This window comes from Danio rerio, chromosome 19, assembly GCF_049306965.1.
Source record: "Danio rerio strain Tuebingen ecotype United States chromosome 19, GRCz12tu, whole genome shotgun sequence".
Classification (NCBI taxonomy): Eukaryota; Metazoa; Chordata; class Actinopteri; order Cypriniformes; family Danionidae; genus Danio; species Danio rerio.
Genome location: NC_133194.1, coordinates 510,022 through 528,206, shown reverse-complemented (window position 1 = coordinate 528,206; position 18,185 = coordinate 510,022). Strand labels below are relative to the sequence as shown.

Genomic DNA, 18,185 nt, shown 5'->3' with positions numbered 1-18,185 from the left:
TGTACTTCATAAACATTCACTATCAGTTAAATAGTGATCTGTGTTTTGTCAATAAATAGTTAAACCTCTTATAAATAACAATAAATAAATAAACAAATGATCACTCAGTCATTTTCCTTCAGCTGAGTCCCTTTATTCATTAGGGGTTGCCACAGCGGAATGAACCAGCAACTATTCCAGCATATGTTTTACGCCTTCCAGCTGCAAACCAGTACTGGGAAACACCCATACATACTCATTCTCTCACACGCACACACACACATATACATACAGCCAGTGTAGTTGATCAGTTCCCCTATAGCGCATGTGTTTGGACTGTGGGGGAAACCGGAGCACCCGGAGGAAACCCACACCAACACGGGGAGAACATGCAAACTCCACACAGAAACACCAACTGACCCAGCCGGGACTCAAATCAGAGACCTTCTTGCTGTGAGGCCACTGTGCTGCCTAAATGAGAACGAGCATGTTCAAATGTTCATTCCCTTTCTCAGATGTGTGTGTGCATGATGAATAATCGTCTGTGCTCTTTAACTCAGAGCTTCTTTCATTAGTGTTGCCAGGATCTTTATTTTGATCTTGTGTGCAGCTCAGAATAATCAGGGAAATGTGTTCAGGGCACATTTTTGACAGTCCTCACATTCCTCTGACGCACACAGAGAGATTCATTGCAGAACATTTCACAATAGAACAAACATGTGCAAACACAGATCATCCTGCGTGAATAAAATAATCACACTCATCTCTCATGCTATGTGCGGCACGGTGGCGCAGTGGGTAGCACTGTGGCCTCACAGCACTCAGGTCTCTGGTTTGAGTCTCGGCTGGGTCAGTTGGTGTTTCTATGTGGAGTTTGCATGTCTCCCCGTGTTGGCGTGGGCTTCCTCCGGGTTCCTAGTACTGGTTTGCACCAGGAAGGGCATTTGCTGTGTAAATCATATGCTGGAATAGTTGGTGGTTCATTCCGCTGTGGCGACCCCTGATAAATAAAGCTAAAATGAATGGATGAAAGAATGAATATCAATATCTTTATTTTTATTAAGTGTTTTATTTTATGGATCCTTAAACCAACATGATGCACTTCAGTGTGTTTGACTCGACAGGATCTTTGGTCTTTGTGCTTCTGTTGGAAGATTCTGCTGTAAAACCTGCATTTATGATAACATCACTATCTCACACACACCCTCAGCTGTCACACACACATCACTAAAGAGACATGCCAGCACACACACATATTTCTGGGTCACTGATATGAAAGAGTGTTTTATTTAATGCTGAATGCAAATTTATTTAATGCAAATCAGAACAGATATAACAGAGGAATTAGAAGACCTTTCAACAGCTGCTAATGAATATTCAAATATTTAAAAATTATTACAAAAATATGAATAAAAGCATCGGAAAAAATGTTAAAATATAGAAATTAATCATTATTAAAAAAAATAAAATAAAATATAAATAAATTATAGGTGAATTACCAAGGCATTTTTAGTTTATTTATCAAAAATAAATTAATTTAAATAAATAAATATATATATATATATATATAAAACTCCACACATGTAAATGAATTCAAATAGTTAATAATACAAAAGGGGCATCACGGTGGTGCAGTGGGTAGCACGATCACCTCACAGCAAGAAGGTCTCTAACTTGAGTCTCGGCTGGGTCAGTTGGTGTTTCTGTGTGGAGTTTGCATGTTCTCCCCGTGTTGGCGTGGGTTTCCTCCGGGTGCTCCGGTTTCCCCCACAAACACATGCGCTATAGGGGAACTGATCAACTACACTGGCTGTAGAGGATGAGTGTGTGTGTGTGAATGAGTGTGTATGGGTGTATCCCAGTACTGGGTTGCAGCTGGAAGGGCATCCACTATTAAAAATATATGCTGGATAAGTTGTTGGTTCATTCCACTGAGTTGACCCCAGATTAATAAAGAGACTAAGCTGAAAATCAAATGAATGAATGAATAATACAAAAGGGAGACTAAAATAACAATATGATATGTACTGACTCAGTCAAGTGTGTGATGTCGCACTGTTTATATGATTGTTGTTGCTATGAAACCTGAATGAGATGTTCCTGTGAGCCTCTGACGTCATCATAACCTTTCCCTCTCCATGGGAGTGCTGTGGGTGTGTGTGTGAAAATCTCATGAATGTAGAAACGTCATGAAACTCTCTTTTATTCCACTTTGCTGATGTTCAGGGCATGAAATAAAATCATAAAGCGTGTTTGAGGAGTTCGGTCAAAGTTTTAATCTAAAACGGTAAAGAAAATCCCCCAAAACACCAGCAATAGCTCTGGTTGTGGATAATAATGAAAGAATAGGTACTTTTCTCCAAAGGTTTCTGCTCGATATGAGACTCGGGGACTTTAGGAGTGTGTTGGACATTTATGATAATAAAAATTCCCCCCTATTCTAATAAACAGGTCTGTAATGTGAAGTATTTAATCCTCCACCTGTGAAATAAAGCCATCAGATGCTCCATATCAGTGTTTATAACTGTCATAATCAGGTCTGTCATTCATTTTTCTTCGGCTCAGTCCCTTTAATCATCAGGGGAATGAACCGCCGACAATTCCAGCATATGTTTTACACAGCTCATGCCCTTCCAGCTGCAACCCAGTACTGGGAAACACCTATACACACCCATTCACACACACTCATACACTATGGCCAGTGTAGTTGATCAGTTCCCCTATAGTGCATGTGTTTGGACTGTGGGGGAAACCGGAGCACCCGGAGGAAACCCACGCCAACACGGGGAGAACATGCAAACTCCACACAGAAACACCAACTGACCCAGCCGAGACTCAAACCACTGACCTTCTTGCTGTGAGGCCACGGTGCGACACCACTGAGCCACAGTGCCGCCAAAGAGCTTAGAATGATCAAGAGGCGACACTCTAGTGTAATTTGGGAAACAGCCACTAGAGGGCGGGGCGGCCATTTTGGAATGAAAACTCCAATAGAACAGCAACATATTTTATAAGTCTGTAAAATAAACTATTAAAAGTGCTGATGATTGTGATAATAAGTGTTGTATAGTCGTCTTTCAGGTTGTATCTCAGCTTTAATACGATTTTAAAATAGATAAATAAAAAACAAAGCAGCTGCTTGCCATCGCAAAAGTAATGAGGTCCAATGGACGGCCGATCACTTTCACTCCAAAATGGCTGAATCCAGGGCTGTTGCTGGGCGCTGCTGCTGCAATGGAACGTTCTATTGAGTGTCTCCTCTTGGTCATTCTAAGCTTTTTGGTGCCGCCCATGATTAAGTCATGTACTGCTTAAAACACAACACAAAGAGTTTTACACTGTGATGGTTTCTATAGCAACATCACTGTCACGCCCCGCTGGTGTTATTGCAGTGAAGCGCAGGTCTGAGATCAGATGAAGAGACCCACTTTATGCAGATGCGAATGTGTGTCAGCAGGTCACATACACACACACACACACACACACACACACACACACACACACACACACACACACACACACACACACACACACCAGCTCACTTCCTGTCAAGACCTGTGCATGTACAGTAGAAAACACACACACACACAAACAAACACACACACATTCACATACAAGTACACACAAATGCACACACATTTATGCACTCACACTCTCACACAGGCACACACACACATACACATACACAAGCAGACACGCACATTTGCACATGTGCACACATATATACATACACACACAAACACACCCATACAAAAGCACACACACATATGCTCACATGAACACACCATACACACACGTCCTCTCTCAAACACAAGCATGCTCACATATTAACACAAACACTCACACATGCACAATCACTCATACACAAGCACACACACTTATACACACATGCACACATTAAAGCACTCTCACACATGCACACATATTCATATACTGTACAAGCACACACGCACACACACTTATACACAAACAAACAAACACACATATGAAAACATGCACACACATAGATATACATTATACATTTACACACATGCACACAATCATACACAAGCACACACACAAACACACTCATACACAAGCACACACACATATGCAAACATGCTCACACATTTATACAAACACAAACACACACACCCACACACACACACACACACTCATTTGTTATGAACAGAATCTCTGGATGTTTTCTAGTTCAGAGGTTTTAAAGGAGTGTAAAGGTTATGGCGTGTGCAGAAGTTGCTCAAACTAGAGTCAAAACTTTTATTCAACTTTATTTTAACTTTATAATGTTAAAGAGCAGCAGTTGTGTGTTTACAGTAGACATGTGTGTGTGTCATGCAGAAATACACTGTATTTTTCCATCACGGTCATATAAATCCTGCACATCTCCAACACTGTTTAAAACTGTAGACTTATTATTGTAAAAGTTGTGTTTGTTGAAGTTTTCATGAAAGTATGTAAAGCAGAAGTGTTACTCACACACACACACACACACACACAACCACGCACACACGTCAGCTGACTTCTGGGAAACTTTGTGTTTTGCTGCCATTTATAGCAGCTGTTGCTACGGGGAGGCAGAAGAGCGTCAGCCAATAGCAGCGCAGCAAGAAGTGCAGGAAACTCTCTGGAAACTCGACATCAGATCATGCATTAGCCATGATCTGACACACACACACACACACACACACACACCTGAAGAGTTTACACTGGCCCAAGTGTTTAAAAGACAGACACACACACACACACACACACACACACACACACACACACACACACACACACACACATCCAAAGAGTGTACACTGACCTAAGAGTTTACAAGACACACACACACACTGATCTATACTGGACTGTATTGAGAAACCATTAAAACACACTAGAACTGAAAGTTAACCACACTGTTATCCTCACTCATGACACTTTAGGTCATTATTCATGCTATGAACTGTTCATTAGTAGTTATAGAGTCTGATCTGACTCTGCTTGCCTGATCCTGCCCAGCACCTGAACACAACCACACATTACTAACCGTTAATGAACAGCTGAGTAGTAGTTTATTAAGCCGATAGTGTTAGTTAATGAGTTGTTGATGTTGTAAACTGTGACCTAAACTAACAATATTGTGCAAGATGTTATGCAAAAGAGGCCTATTTACAGTAGAAGTAAACCAGTGAGTGTGTGGTATATTCACAAGTGAACATTGTTTTACTCACTGAGTCCTCATAAGATGGAGTTTAAAAAAAGTGTGCGGTGCATATGGAGAGTACTAACACATTCATTCATTCATTCATTCTTTTTTTTTCCTTTAGCTTATTTCCTTTATTCATCAGGGGTCGCCACAGCGGAATGAACCGCTAACTATTACATACACTACAACCAATTTAGTTCATCAGTTCCCCAATAGGGTGTACTGATAAACTCCCGGTGAACGGTTACTGTGACTTTTTCCAGCTCCTTTTAATGTTGTAATGAGATTATAATATAATCAGTTAAGACTTTGGCATTCATTTAGTTAGCGTACAACGAGTTACAAAGCCGTTTACTCGCACACGCCCATCAGAATCGGCAGGCTAGCGCATAAGAGTACACCGATAATATACTGGGATAAAATAAATGCTCATATTATAAAGAAATGTCATTTAACGCTGTGCTTCTTGTACAATCTGAGACCCACTTTATATCAGAAGTCAGTCAGCCAGTGGAGATGGATGATTTTTAAAGAAAACAGACTTTAAACGTGCCGATTTGGCAATGGTGGATGGTGTTGCCCAGTACGCCACCATTATTTTAGTATTATTAAATGGTATTTCTCTCCATATGCACCGCACACTTGGCTTAAACTCCATCTTTTAAGGATTCAGTAAGTAAAACAATGTTCACTTGTGAATATACCACACACTCACGGGTTTTCCTCAACCTTAAATACCACAACATCTTGCACAATACTGTTAGTTTAGGTTACAGTTCAGGTGGCACTGTGGCCTCACAGCAAGAAGGTCTCTGGTTTGAGTCCCGGCTGGGTCAGTTGGTGTTTCTGTGTGGAGTTTGCATGTTCTCCCCGTGTTGGTGTGGGTTTCCTCTGGGTGCTCCGGTTTCCCCCACAGTCCAAACACATGCGCTGTAGGGGAACTGATCTTGGAATTGTGTGTGTGGGTGTTTTCCAGCTCTGGGTTGTGGTTGGAAGGCCATCCACTGTGTAAAACATATGCTGGAATAGTTGGTGGTTCATTCCACTGTGGCAACCCCTGATAAATATAGGGATTAAGCCAAAGGGAAATTGATGAATAAATGAAATCAGCCTTTAAAGGGGGATATTGGCTCTCCTTCTTGTCCATATACCTTTGTGTATCTACAGCGTAACTCATTTAACCATATTACATCTGATTCCTGATGCTGAGAATGTGTAGATTGACCTCTGACCTCTTGAAAACATCACTCATCTTCTCATGTTCATCACAAAGCTCAACACAATCCTTACAAGAGAAGGCAGATGACAACATTACATATTACAAACTAAACTATTGCAAACTGCAAACTATACAACAATGCATACACTAAACACACACACCCTTGCTGCTCAGCAGAAATACAGATATGTCAACACACACATGTATGTGTTCAGGCAAGTTGTGTCAGGCATTGGTGAGCTTTGAGCGGTTTTAGTGGAAGGAAAATATGCAAACGTCTCATTTCAACATGAGTTTGCTGCATTTTATTTTCCATTTCAGTTCCAATTCATAATATTAAAAGCTCATTCAGAAATCTACAAATACACACTGTAATAAACATACTGGGTTGTCCTAACCCAACTGGGTCAAATGTGGACAAACACGACTGTGCATAAATGATTTATTCATTTTAGTCCCTTTTTTCATCAGGGCTCACCACAGTGGAATGAACCGCCAACTATTCCAGCATATGTTTTACACAGTGGATGTCCTTCCAGCAGCCACAATTAAAACAGTGGTGTGGGGGCCAGTGTAGTTGATCAGTTCCCCTATAGCGCATGTGTTTGGACTGTGGGGGAAACCGGAGCACCTGGAGGAAACCCACGCCAACACGGGGAGAACATGCAAACTCCACACAGAAACACCGACTGACCCAGCCGAGACTCAAACCAGCAATCTTCTATGAGGCCACAGTGCGAGAGTGACACCATGCCACCATTATTTGGGTAAACTATCCCTTATTTAATGCTCAGTGTTGAGTCAGCGAGAGCTTCTATATTCGTTTTTGCACAGTATTTCCGTCTGCAGGGTCTTGGCCAACAGTAAAACGCTCTTTCCCAGCGGATGCGACTAATAAAAGACAAATAAAACTAAACAAACACTGGAGTGTGCAAACAACAGAGATCAGGTTATATAAGCGCAGCGGGGACGCGCACTCTGCTTCCTGTTTTCTTCTAAAGTTTTATTTCTCAGAAACCGAGAGAGAGAGAGAGAGAGAGAGAGAGAGAGAGAGAGAGAGAGAGAGAGAGAGAGAGAGAGAGAGAGAGAGAGATGCTGTTTCTGCTGGCTGTACTCGAGGAATTTTTTAAGAAACCTATAATCTTATACAGTGCGTTCCGCCTCATCAAGTGAACGAGAGAAGTTTACATGGATGTACCCTTGATCCCTAAACTTTGACTGAGGGAGTGAGTCGGCTTCGTTTGTCCACTTTAGCACCTATGCCTATTTCTATTTATTTTTTAATAAGAAGGGAAAAAATATACAATAAAATTCAGGATTGAATATGTAACAGACAGGTTTATTCTAATTATGCCAAATGAAATAGTTGCCCTAACCCCAATCAACAACAAAAAAGACATAATGACAAAATAAATAACAAAACTGGAGAATAAGGTAGCAGATTAACCTAACAATAATTCTAAAAAGCAATAATAAATGTACTGGAAGAAGCAAGAGGTTCTCAATATTTTCCATTAGCTTGCAAAGTTAGAGAAAGTCTCCAGAAGCTAATGTCCCAGAATGCAATGCAATTATGATGTTACAACAGTATAGCTCCCAAGTGCTCAAGGGTTTAGAAAAAAAAAAAAAAAAATTATGTATATATATATATATATATATATATATATATATATATATATATATATATATATATATATATATATATRTGTGTGTGTGTGTGTGTGTGTATATATATATATATATATATATATATATATATATATATATATATATATATATATATATACATATATACACACACACACACATACATATATATATATATATATATATATATATATATATATATATATATATATATATATATATATATATATATATATATACATACACACATATATATATATATATATATATATATATATATATATATATATATATATATATATATATATATATATATATATATACATAACAAGGAGGCTACAAAAACCCATGGCCTCTAACGTTTGTTGCTAGGCTAGCTGGCCTCCGTTACACACACATATACATACATACACATCTATCTATCTCTCAAGGGTTTGCTAATCTAAAATAGCGCACATGTGTGATGTAATCAATGTCGTACATTCAATTCAATTCAAGTTTATTTGTATAGCGCTTTTCATGATTATCATTAATTATGATATTAATTATTGTTTCAAAGCAGCATTACAATCTAAATTTCTAATCAGAAAAAAAGTTAAGGTTATTAGTTACCATAAATGTATTAGTTACTACTAATTCCAACTAATTAATTAATTAACAAATTACCTGTGACATTATCAGTTAAAGTTATTCTAGTTATATAGCATGTAGTTGATGTCTATGTGTACCTATTTCTATTGAGACAGGAGGAGTGTGTCCTACAGGTGGTTTGTCAAGCCCACTCACCTGCATTGAGCACACTCATACATCATACTGTCATATGCAGCATTGTGTGTATGCTTTACTAAAAACATCAGTGTACAATCAAGTGTTGAACTGCGAGAGTGTGTCTGAGCCATGATATTATCAGGAAGGCTATTCCAGAGTTTAGGAGCCATAAATGAGAATGCTCGACCTCCTTTAGTGGACTTTGTTATGCTGGGTACTAGCAGAAGCCCTGAGTCTGAGATTTTAAAGAGCGAGTTGAACTGTAGCGAGACAGAAGGTTGGCTAGATAAACAGGAGCTCGATTATTTAAAGCCTTAAAGGGGAGAAGCAATGTTTGGAATATGGAAATTTGGAAAATGATGCTAACAAATATCAGCATAAATGAACACATGGACCTGCTAATACAAGCATTTCTTCAGATTGTGTTAGAGTTCTGTTTAATTTGTACATAATAAAGTGCTGGTGCTGTGTTGATGAGCAAAATAGAGTGCACCAGAACAGTCAGTATAAACACACACACACACACACACACACACACACACACACACACACAGAGGTTTTTCTCAGAAATGTTTGTGGTTGTGTGAGCACATGCGCAGTGCAGCTCTTGACGTTGCATGTGTGTGTATAAGCCTGTAGACAGTGTTTAACTTCTCCAAACTAGTTCATATTTGCTGTTCAGTAGGTTTATCTGCTGTCTGTGAGAGTAATCGCCTGTACGCTGCAGGTCTCGCTGTGGTTTGTTCATCTCAGCACTACAGTTTCCAGAAAGACGTGCTCTATATTCTGCTGACTTGCACTGCAAAGGTGAAAAATATCATCAAAAGCGAAGAAACCACACGGCATGCTGAGATGAGGATAAATGTCACACTGTGTGGTTAGTGCAGAATCAACAAACACTGCAGCATCGGACTTCACTAGATACAGCGGAGAGTGTGGGGCGGTTGCAACACTTCTTGCATTTCCTTCAGCTTCTCAGTTTTGTGGAGACCTTAAATTTTAGCATAATAAACCCACATCTATCAGACACCCACTCTCATTGCTATAATATGAGTACACATGAGAATATATTCAATTCAATATAATTAATCTTTATTTGTACAGCGCTTTTACAATGCAGATTGTGTCAAAGCAGCTTCACATAGAAGACCATAGTAAATGTAAACAGTGTTCAGAGTTTAAGTTCAGTGTGTTTTAATATTCACTGCTGAGAGTCCAAACACTGAAGAGCAAATCCATCAGTACGCAGCTCTACAGATCCCAAATCATGCAAGCCAGTGGCGACAGCGGAGGAACAAACTTCACCAATTGACCAAAGTGAAGACTTAAAAAACCTGGAGAGAAACCAGGCTCAGTTAGGCACGACCATTTCTCCTCTGGTCAAACGTCTTGTGCAGAGCTGCAGTCTAGGCGTCGGACGCTGGAGAAAGCTGGTCATCAGCGAAGACTCGTCTGACTCTGGAGCGTCACAGGAATCAGTGTCATGCTCTCCACTACTCCATGTCCACCACAGCAGCTGCTCAGGATACGGCCTGGTCCAGGATTGTGGAAACCTTGGGGTCATCTCTTTACAGGTCTTGGATCGAATCATTGGCGCTGCATGATCTCTGGGGGCCTCGGGATGAGTATCCGCAGGCAGGGCTGGAGCAAGCTAACCTGCCGCTCTAGGCAAAGGACGGTCGCGCCGCCCTCAACCCTAAAGTTTAAGGCCGCCCTCTCTATTCTATCGCACTAGACGTGGATATAACTGAGAGCGCGGGTGGTGAAGGTAGTGTCGAGGACACTGCCCTCTCTATTCTATCACACTAGACGTGGATATAACTGAGATCGCGGGTGGTGAGGGTAGTGTCGGGGACGCCGCCCTCTCTATTCTGCCGCCGTAGACGTGGATATAGCTGAGAGCGCAGGTGGTGAAGGTAGTGTCGGGGACGCCGCCCTCTCTATTCTATCACACTAGATGCAGATAAAACTGAGAGCGCGGGTGGTGAGGGTAGTGTCGGGGACGCCACGCTCTCTGTTCTATGGACGCGCCGGCCCTGTCCCCAGGTGGACATAGAGAATAATTAGCTTAGCTGCTGTTCATAGTGTATATAAACGAGATGCAGAAACCTGTATGGAGCACATTCATGTATCATACCGCTAAGTGATGGACTGAGTGTGTGCTTTACTAAACAGACCGGTCTTTAATCTAGTGTTGAACTGCGAGAGTGTATCTGAGCCTTGGACATTATCAGGAAGGCTATTCCAGAGTTTAGGAGCCATAAATGAGAAGGCTCGACCTCCTTTATTGGACTTTGCTGTTTTAGGTACTACCAGAAGCCCTGAGTTTTGAGATCTTAAAGAGCGGGTTGGATTGTATTGAGACAGAAGGTTGGTTAGATAAACAGGAGCTAGATTATTAAGAGCTTTACATGTAAGAAGCGATATTTAAAATTCAATGCGCAACTTAACAGGCAGTGTAAGGAGTATAACATTGGGCTGATATGATCATATTTTGTAGACCTGGTAAGAACTATGGCAGCTGCATTTTGTACTAGCTGAAGTTTGTTAATAGAGGATGCTGGGCAGCCAGCGAACAGAGCATTACAGTAATCCAGACTAGAGCTCATAAAAGCATAGAGTAGCGAGGGTTAGGGCTCAAACACCCTTTAGATTATTTATAAGAACTTTCAGAACATTAACATACCTTATTGTGGCCTGTGCCTTTAATGCTGGTTCTCCCCGCACACCGTTCCCATCTGCCTGTCAGAGTGTGCCTCAGTCTCCGCCCCTGCTGCGTCAGATAAACAGCACAGTGACAGACATGAAGGAAGCAGAACTTACATAACGACTGTGAAAAACACTACAGTAACAACTTTACCAGTTATTATTTGATGTGGAGTTAATTTAAGCTTTCCCGCATCGAGTCACACATAATGTTGTTACAGAGTTTGAAGACATGTTAATACGTGGCTGTCAATCACTTCGGTGGGTCGGGGAACCGCATTCCTACATGTTGCGGTGGGCCTCAAAATAGGAGGGATTTGGATCCAATTTTAACATTAGGAAATGTAAAAAAATAGAGACTTATAGTTTATATCACCACCAATATGACTGTGGACACACTATACCTGCTCACAGTTCAGTCCAAACAGCTGACAAAAGATGATTTTCATCATAGGTGCCCTTTAAAATATAACAATAAAAAACACTTGATAACATCAGCCTGGATCTGCTTTTGGTAAATAGACTAAATTGGTTAAAAAACTTCATATAAACTCAGACTAGTAAAAGAGCAAGCAACAAACACGTTTGGTCAATTATCAGAGCCACAAAATGATGAACACTAATGCTGTGATGCGATTTTTCCACTTGTTTCTGCATTAATCTATTTATTCGACATCTATTCAGGTTTATAGTTTTGCATATTTGTTTGCATTTTATTGTGGGTATTCGGCTGCGGTTTGGGATTTCCACCGCCTAAACAGAAGAGCTCAGTTCTCTTTTACTTTTGATATTAAAAGGAAACTCCCGACTCATCGCCTGAAGGTCAGACAGACTCCTCTATAAGGGGCCGTTCACACTACTCAGCCAATCACTTCAAGACTTTCAGTTTTCTTCTGATGAACAGAAAGCAAGACAACGACCTTGGAACATCCCTTGTATATTATCCCCTAGTAAGCCAATCATCATACTGCTCTATAAAACATCTTATTTTCTGTTCATCAGGGTTTAAAAGCACTCAAATGTGGATTTAATTGAATTGTTTTAGCTAAAAATCCTTTCAAATCATTGTTCACAGAAAATCTTGTTGATCTACTTTTGATTCCAGAAATCAAATGCAGAGAAATAATTTGGTAAAGATAATTATTTTAGTTTATACTTATATCTTGGGAGTAATTGAGGTAAAGTTGGTTTTATTTTCATACATTCCTTCACTTTTAAACAATAAATAAACTTGACATGCTCAGTATAAAGTTTACCCAAAGCTATTTTGAATATTCGGTCTTAATTAGCATGCACGCATGACATCAAAACAAAACCGTGAACATGTTGTGCATTGATAGCCATTGGCTAATTTTATTATTTCTCAATTTAGTTCTTTTCTGAACTGAATACGTCTGAATGTGCAGATATACCAAACAACTTCACTCTGAGCGTAGCTTTGTTGACAGAATAGCGGCTGCGCATGCGCGACTCTTACCCTTGTGTGCGATCTGGTGCTTCACGAGAACATTGCTGTGAAACAGAAACTCCAGTAGATTTACACATCAACAATGACCAATACACATGAAATCAAACAATGCAGACAAATGAGTAGGTAAAGATAGTTCTTTTATTATAAAAATAAAACCAATGTTCTTATTCTCTTGACCGACGGCGAGCCCAATCGTGTGCTGCGAGTGAGCGGGGCTCAGGTCAGTACAGCGGCGCAGGGGAAGATTCTCTTTGTAACACTTCTAAGCGCCTTGGTGAGAGCAGAGCGAAGAAAAGTCCCATGATCCTCTGCTTTCTCTCACCGGATGAGGAAGGCCAGACCGGCACCGATACCGGCACATCCGACCAGCGCCAACAGACCATGACGGACAACAGACTCTACGTCCTCCTGGTGGAAAAACTCCACGAACCCATGCTGAGGAGAAACAAAGCGGGAACGTCAGTAATGGAGACTCTAGTCAAGCTGCTATTGCTCTTCACATTAACCGAAGCACATCAGATTCACTGAAATACCAATTTAAGAACGATAAACATTACGCTCCAGAAATAAATGCACATATTGGCATTTACAGATGCACAAACTGAAACGGAAGCATCGGTTTCCCAAAAAAAAAACCCCATTTAATTATATTACAATAAAATAAAATGGATAAGATCGCGAAAAACTAGTTGAGTTACGCTTCATTTTGTACTTATTTAGCAATTTTTTATTTACAAATCAAATCAGACCAATTTAAAATGACGATTTTTGGTGTGAACAATAATAAGATGGAGATTTTTATGAATTATTTGAATTATTGGAGCAATATCAGATGCAAAACAACAGAGTGTGCAGCAGAAATTGATAAATAAATGACATGATGTGACTAAACTCACTGATTGACTCCCCATTAAAGCTTTACTATGACTAAAATGTGCATTAGCTGTGCATTAATGGTGTACAAGTAAAGCCCATGCACGTTGTCAAAGTTTAGCGGATGATTATAGTTTTAGTTGACGGAGATGTCGTCATTTCACAACAGTTTTCCACCGTCACTAACAAAATAATGCTCAATCATTACACAGACTTGTAATGGAAACAAGTGTACAGATGAGCTTAATGGTGGTTTATCTGCCCGATACATGAGCTTTGGAGATCAGTGTCACTGCTGAATGAACTCACGTCACGTGTGTGTGTGTGTGTGTGTGTGTGTGTGTGTGTTCAAACACACGAGAACAGCACTGAATTATGCAACTGAAGAAATACAAGCTGTTCCCATCTCCTGTGAGCGAGATTTTCCTCTCAGACAGACATTAGCAATGGTAATGTGTGTGAGGTGTTGGGATAATCTGAGCAGCTGACGTCAGTGTGTGTGTGTGTGTGTGTGTGTGTGTGTGTGTGTGTTTAACATCATCATCTACTCCAATTCATGATGAGAACGAGTTTAGTTAAACTACATGATGCTTTTATAAACTATTTATGTTAAAAATGTACACCTACATTGGTTTAAATCAGCTCAAAAAGAGTTAAATGAATTAAAATCAATTATAAAGGGGTTATCCTGATACTGATATAAAGGGATAATCGAGATGCTGTGCAGTTTGTGTGGGATTCCTCACCCAGCTCTTGTTTTTGAGGATCCAGTCCTGCTGTTCTGAGGTCAGATATGAGGAGATCTGCTCAGCCACCCTCTCCACACACTGATCCTGCTGGAGCTCCTTCAATCGAGAGCAAACCACGGCCCCGAACGCCACCAGACTCGCAATTCGGCCCCAGTTAGTGACGCCATCTTTAAACATGGTGCTTGCTATACATCTGATGAAGTCCAGAGAGGCCGGCTGAGAGTCCAGCTGAAGACGCTGGATCATTCCTGAAGAAACAAACAACAAAACGTCATGATTGAATACACACACACACACACACACACACACACACACACACACACACACACACACACACACACACAGTTCCACTTTACCCGCCTCCTTCTGATTGACAGCTCATAACTGGCAGATCATTGGCTGATATACCAATCAGTAATAAAACCCAATTCATCCAACAGAATTGATTTTAACGTTAGTTTATTTAAACTATTGTGAGCTCTGAGGTTGGAAATTCATTGTTACAGGTGATCGTTCACATTAATTCACCTTATTTAACATTGAATAGTGGAACACATGATAAACTACATTACCCATGATGCTCTACAGCGAATTCAACCAATCATATTGCACGATCTTTAGCACCAGTGTTAAGTCTTAACTAAATGTAGAAATGTTTTGCAATAAACTTAAATAAATGTTTTTATACGTACAGCCAACACTTTTTATATCTTTTCATCATCTTTAACTCTTAATTGGCAGAATAACCATATATGGTATCTTCATTGACCTTCATTACAATGTAAATTAAATTCGTTAAGTCATGAGTGTCTTGTAATAACCATGTAATAAGAGCATTTTAATGAGTGCCTTAAAAACAGGTACAATTGAATATTCATAATGCTATATAGGATTACAGTTCACAATCAATTAACCAATTAATTTGCAACCTGTTACCTCATTTGCATATTTTAATTAGTTTTTAAATCAAAGTTTGTAATGTTATTGCAAATATGTGGTTTGGTTCAAGCTGCAAAACACGCATACTAAAAAACTTCAATGGAAAAACACTTCCGGGTGTGTTGAGGAAATAACAGGGGTGTGCTGCTTTCCACCGCCCTCTTTTGATTAACTGACAGATCATTGGCTGCTTTAAACAATCGATGATATCGCAATATAAATGTATTTACCTTTGTTTTGTTAGGTAACATTAGAGTAATCGAGTTTTCTGGTGTTAAACGGTTCCAGCTTCCGCCTGTATGGGTCAGTTCCGCCTCTGCTGCTTGCGCCTGATAAGCGGAACTTCTGAGAATCGCAATGACGAACTTTGCGGTTTGACCAGATAAAAAAAACCCGAAAAAAAAACTCTACTGAAAATCCGAAGGCGAGAAACAAACATTTGCTGACGTCCATACACCAGAATAAACACAATACCTCAATTTAAAGGTACAGTTCAGCCCAAATGTGTTATTTACTCACTTTAGAGTGGTTATAAAGCATTATGAGCTTCTGTATTGCATTCAACATAACGGATCATAATTTAAAGAAAGCTGAAAACCTGTAACCATAGACTTTCATAGTAGCATAAACAAATACAATGGAAGTCAATGGTTACAGGTTTATTCGAAATGTCTTTGTGTTCATGAAAAAGGAGAAACGAAGACAGGATTGAAACATGTAAATGAAGACATTTCATTTTTGGCTTAAGTTTCTCTTTAAATGAGTCGAACATGAAAAATAAACTAAAATATAACTAAAAAACCCAACTAAATATAACTAAAGTATACAAACCAAACAAATACAAGTATTCAGTAAGAGTATTTTATATTTTATATACAGCCTAAATGAAAGTCCCTTTGTGATTGAGGTAAAGTAGGTTTTATATTTGGCACAATGCTTCACTTTTAAACAGTAAACTTGACACGCTCACTATATAGTTCACCCAAAGCTATTTTGAATATTCGGTCTGAATTAGCATGCAAGTGTGACGTCAAAACAAAACCGTGAACCGTGTTGTACTTTAATAGCAATTGGCTAATGTTGTGATTTATGAATTCAGAAAAGTAAAATAAATTAAGATGACATCTGAATGTGCAGATACACCAAACAACTTCACCACAATCACTCTGCGCGTAGCTTTGTTAACTGAAGGGCGGCTGCGCATGCGCGATTCTTACCTTTGTATGCGATCTGGTGCTTCACGAGAATATTGTCGACCACTCGCTTCATCGTCGGTATGGCGTGATGGAGTTTACGGTCTACCGGACACATTCCCGTGTGTGTGCGGTAAAAATCCAATAAGAGCTGCCGAGTATCGCGTTCCAGTTCGGCGTAGTCGAGCTCCTCCGGATCTGGGGTGGTCGGTAGAGATCCGTCTGTCGCAGAAACAAATCGACCGTCCAGCTGCAGCCCCTTCAGGCCGTTTGTACCCGGTCTAAGCCGCTTCAGAGGCGCCTCCTCCTCCTCAATGTATCCGTCCAGTTCGTCTTCGACGCACGTCTTTAGCGTCGGAGTTTGAACGCCCTGCGCGAAGAAGCTCATCGTGGCCGTTCGCCTAAAATCCAAACTCAGAGCCATATTTCAATCGCTGATTACAAATAGAAGATTAATAAACTTAAAGAGTAAAAGATTAAAACTGAGGCTTCGAAGTGGGTTCACTTAAATGGCGAAGGTTAAGCTTGAGGTTGTTGGTCGACACTCTGAACTGAGTGAAGCGGAAGTAGATGTAAAGCTGACGCTTTTAAATCTCTTGTCTGGCGTCTTTTCTCCGCCCATGTCCTAATATGGTGTTTCCTCCTCCGTTCTAGAATTTCCACTTCTTGTTCTCGTTTTCTGTTTTCGGCTGGAACAGTTTTCTAGATGTCAGGGTTTTTCTGTAATGTTCTGGTCAAATATGCGGTCATTTTGATGAGCTGATGAGAATATACAGTGTGGAAACAGAGCTGCGTGTATGTGTGCGTGTGTGTGTGTGTGTGTGTGTGTGTGTGTGTGTGTGTGTGTGAGTCAGACTGGTGAAATTATTAGTCAGTATGAATACTAACACACCCTGGAGAACTTCACACAATGCGGCTGATTGTGTTATCATATGAACTCTACACACACAGACAGTAATTGTATTTTACTGATTACAGTTACATGATGAAAACTGCAGACTGTGTGGCAATCTAGGTTGTTCATTTTCAGGTTTGTATTATGTACAATTTAAACAGTTTTTAGTGTTGGCCAACCAATATTAAAGTTTGTTTTAACTTACTATGTGTGTGTGTGTGTGTTATATATATATATATATATATATATATATATATATATATATATATATATATATATATATATATATATATATATAATGTGTATGTGATACACAAACATACATTAAAAAAATTAATTATACAAAACTATTAAGTTACATAGAGTTTAAGTCAGAGTTATTAGTAATTACCTTAACTTTATCCTAGTGAAGCCTTTAAATGTCACTTTAAGCTGTGTAGAAGTGTCTTGAAGAATATCTAATGTGCTGTCATCATGGCAAAGAGAAAATAAATCAGTTTTTGGAGATGAGTTATTAACTCTATTATGATTAGAAATGCGCTGAAGAAATCTGCT

General features: G+C 39.7%; 1 protein-coding gene across 1 annotated transcript; it reads right to left on the bottom strand.

Annotated features, from left to right (window-relative positions):
* Positions 1-12,836: 12,836 nt before the first annotated feature.
* On the bottom strand, positions 12,837-17,167 carry mcl1a (MCL1 apoptosis regulator, BCL2 family member a). Its single transcript, NM_131599.1, is given in 3 exon segments — positions 12,837-13,416; positions 14,601-14,851; positions 16,760-17,167. Coding segments are annotated over 3 exon segments (768 nt in total). The 5' UTR covers positions 17,160-17,167; the 3' UTR covers positions 12,837-13,299.
* Between the last annotated feature and the right edge of the window lie 1,018 nt (positions 17,168-18,185).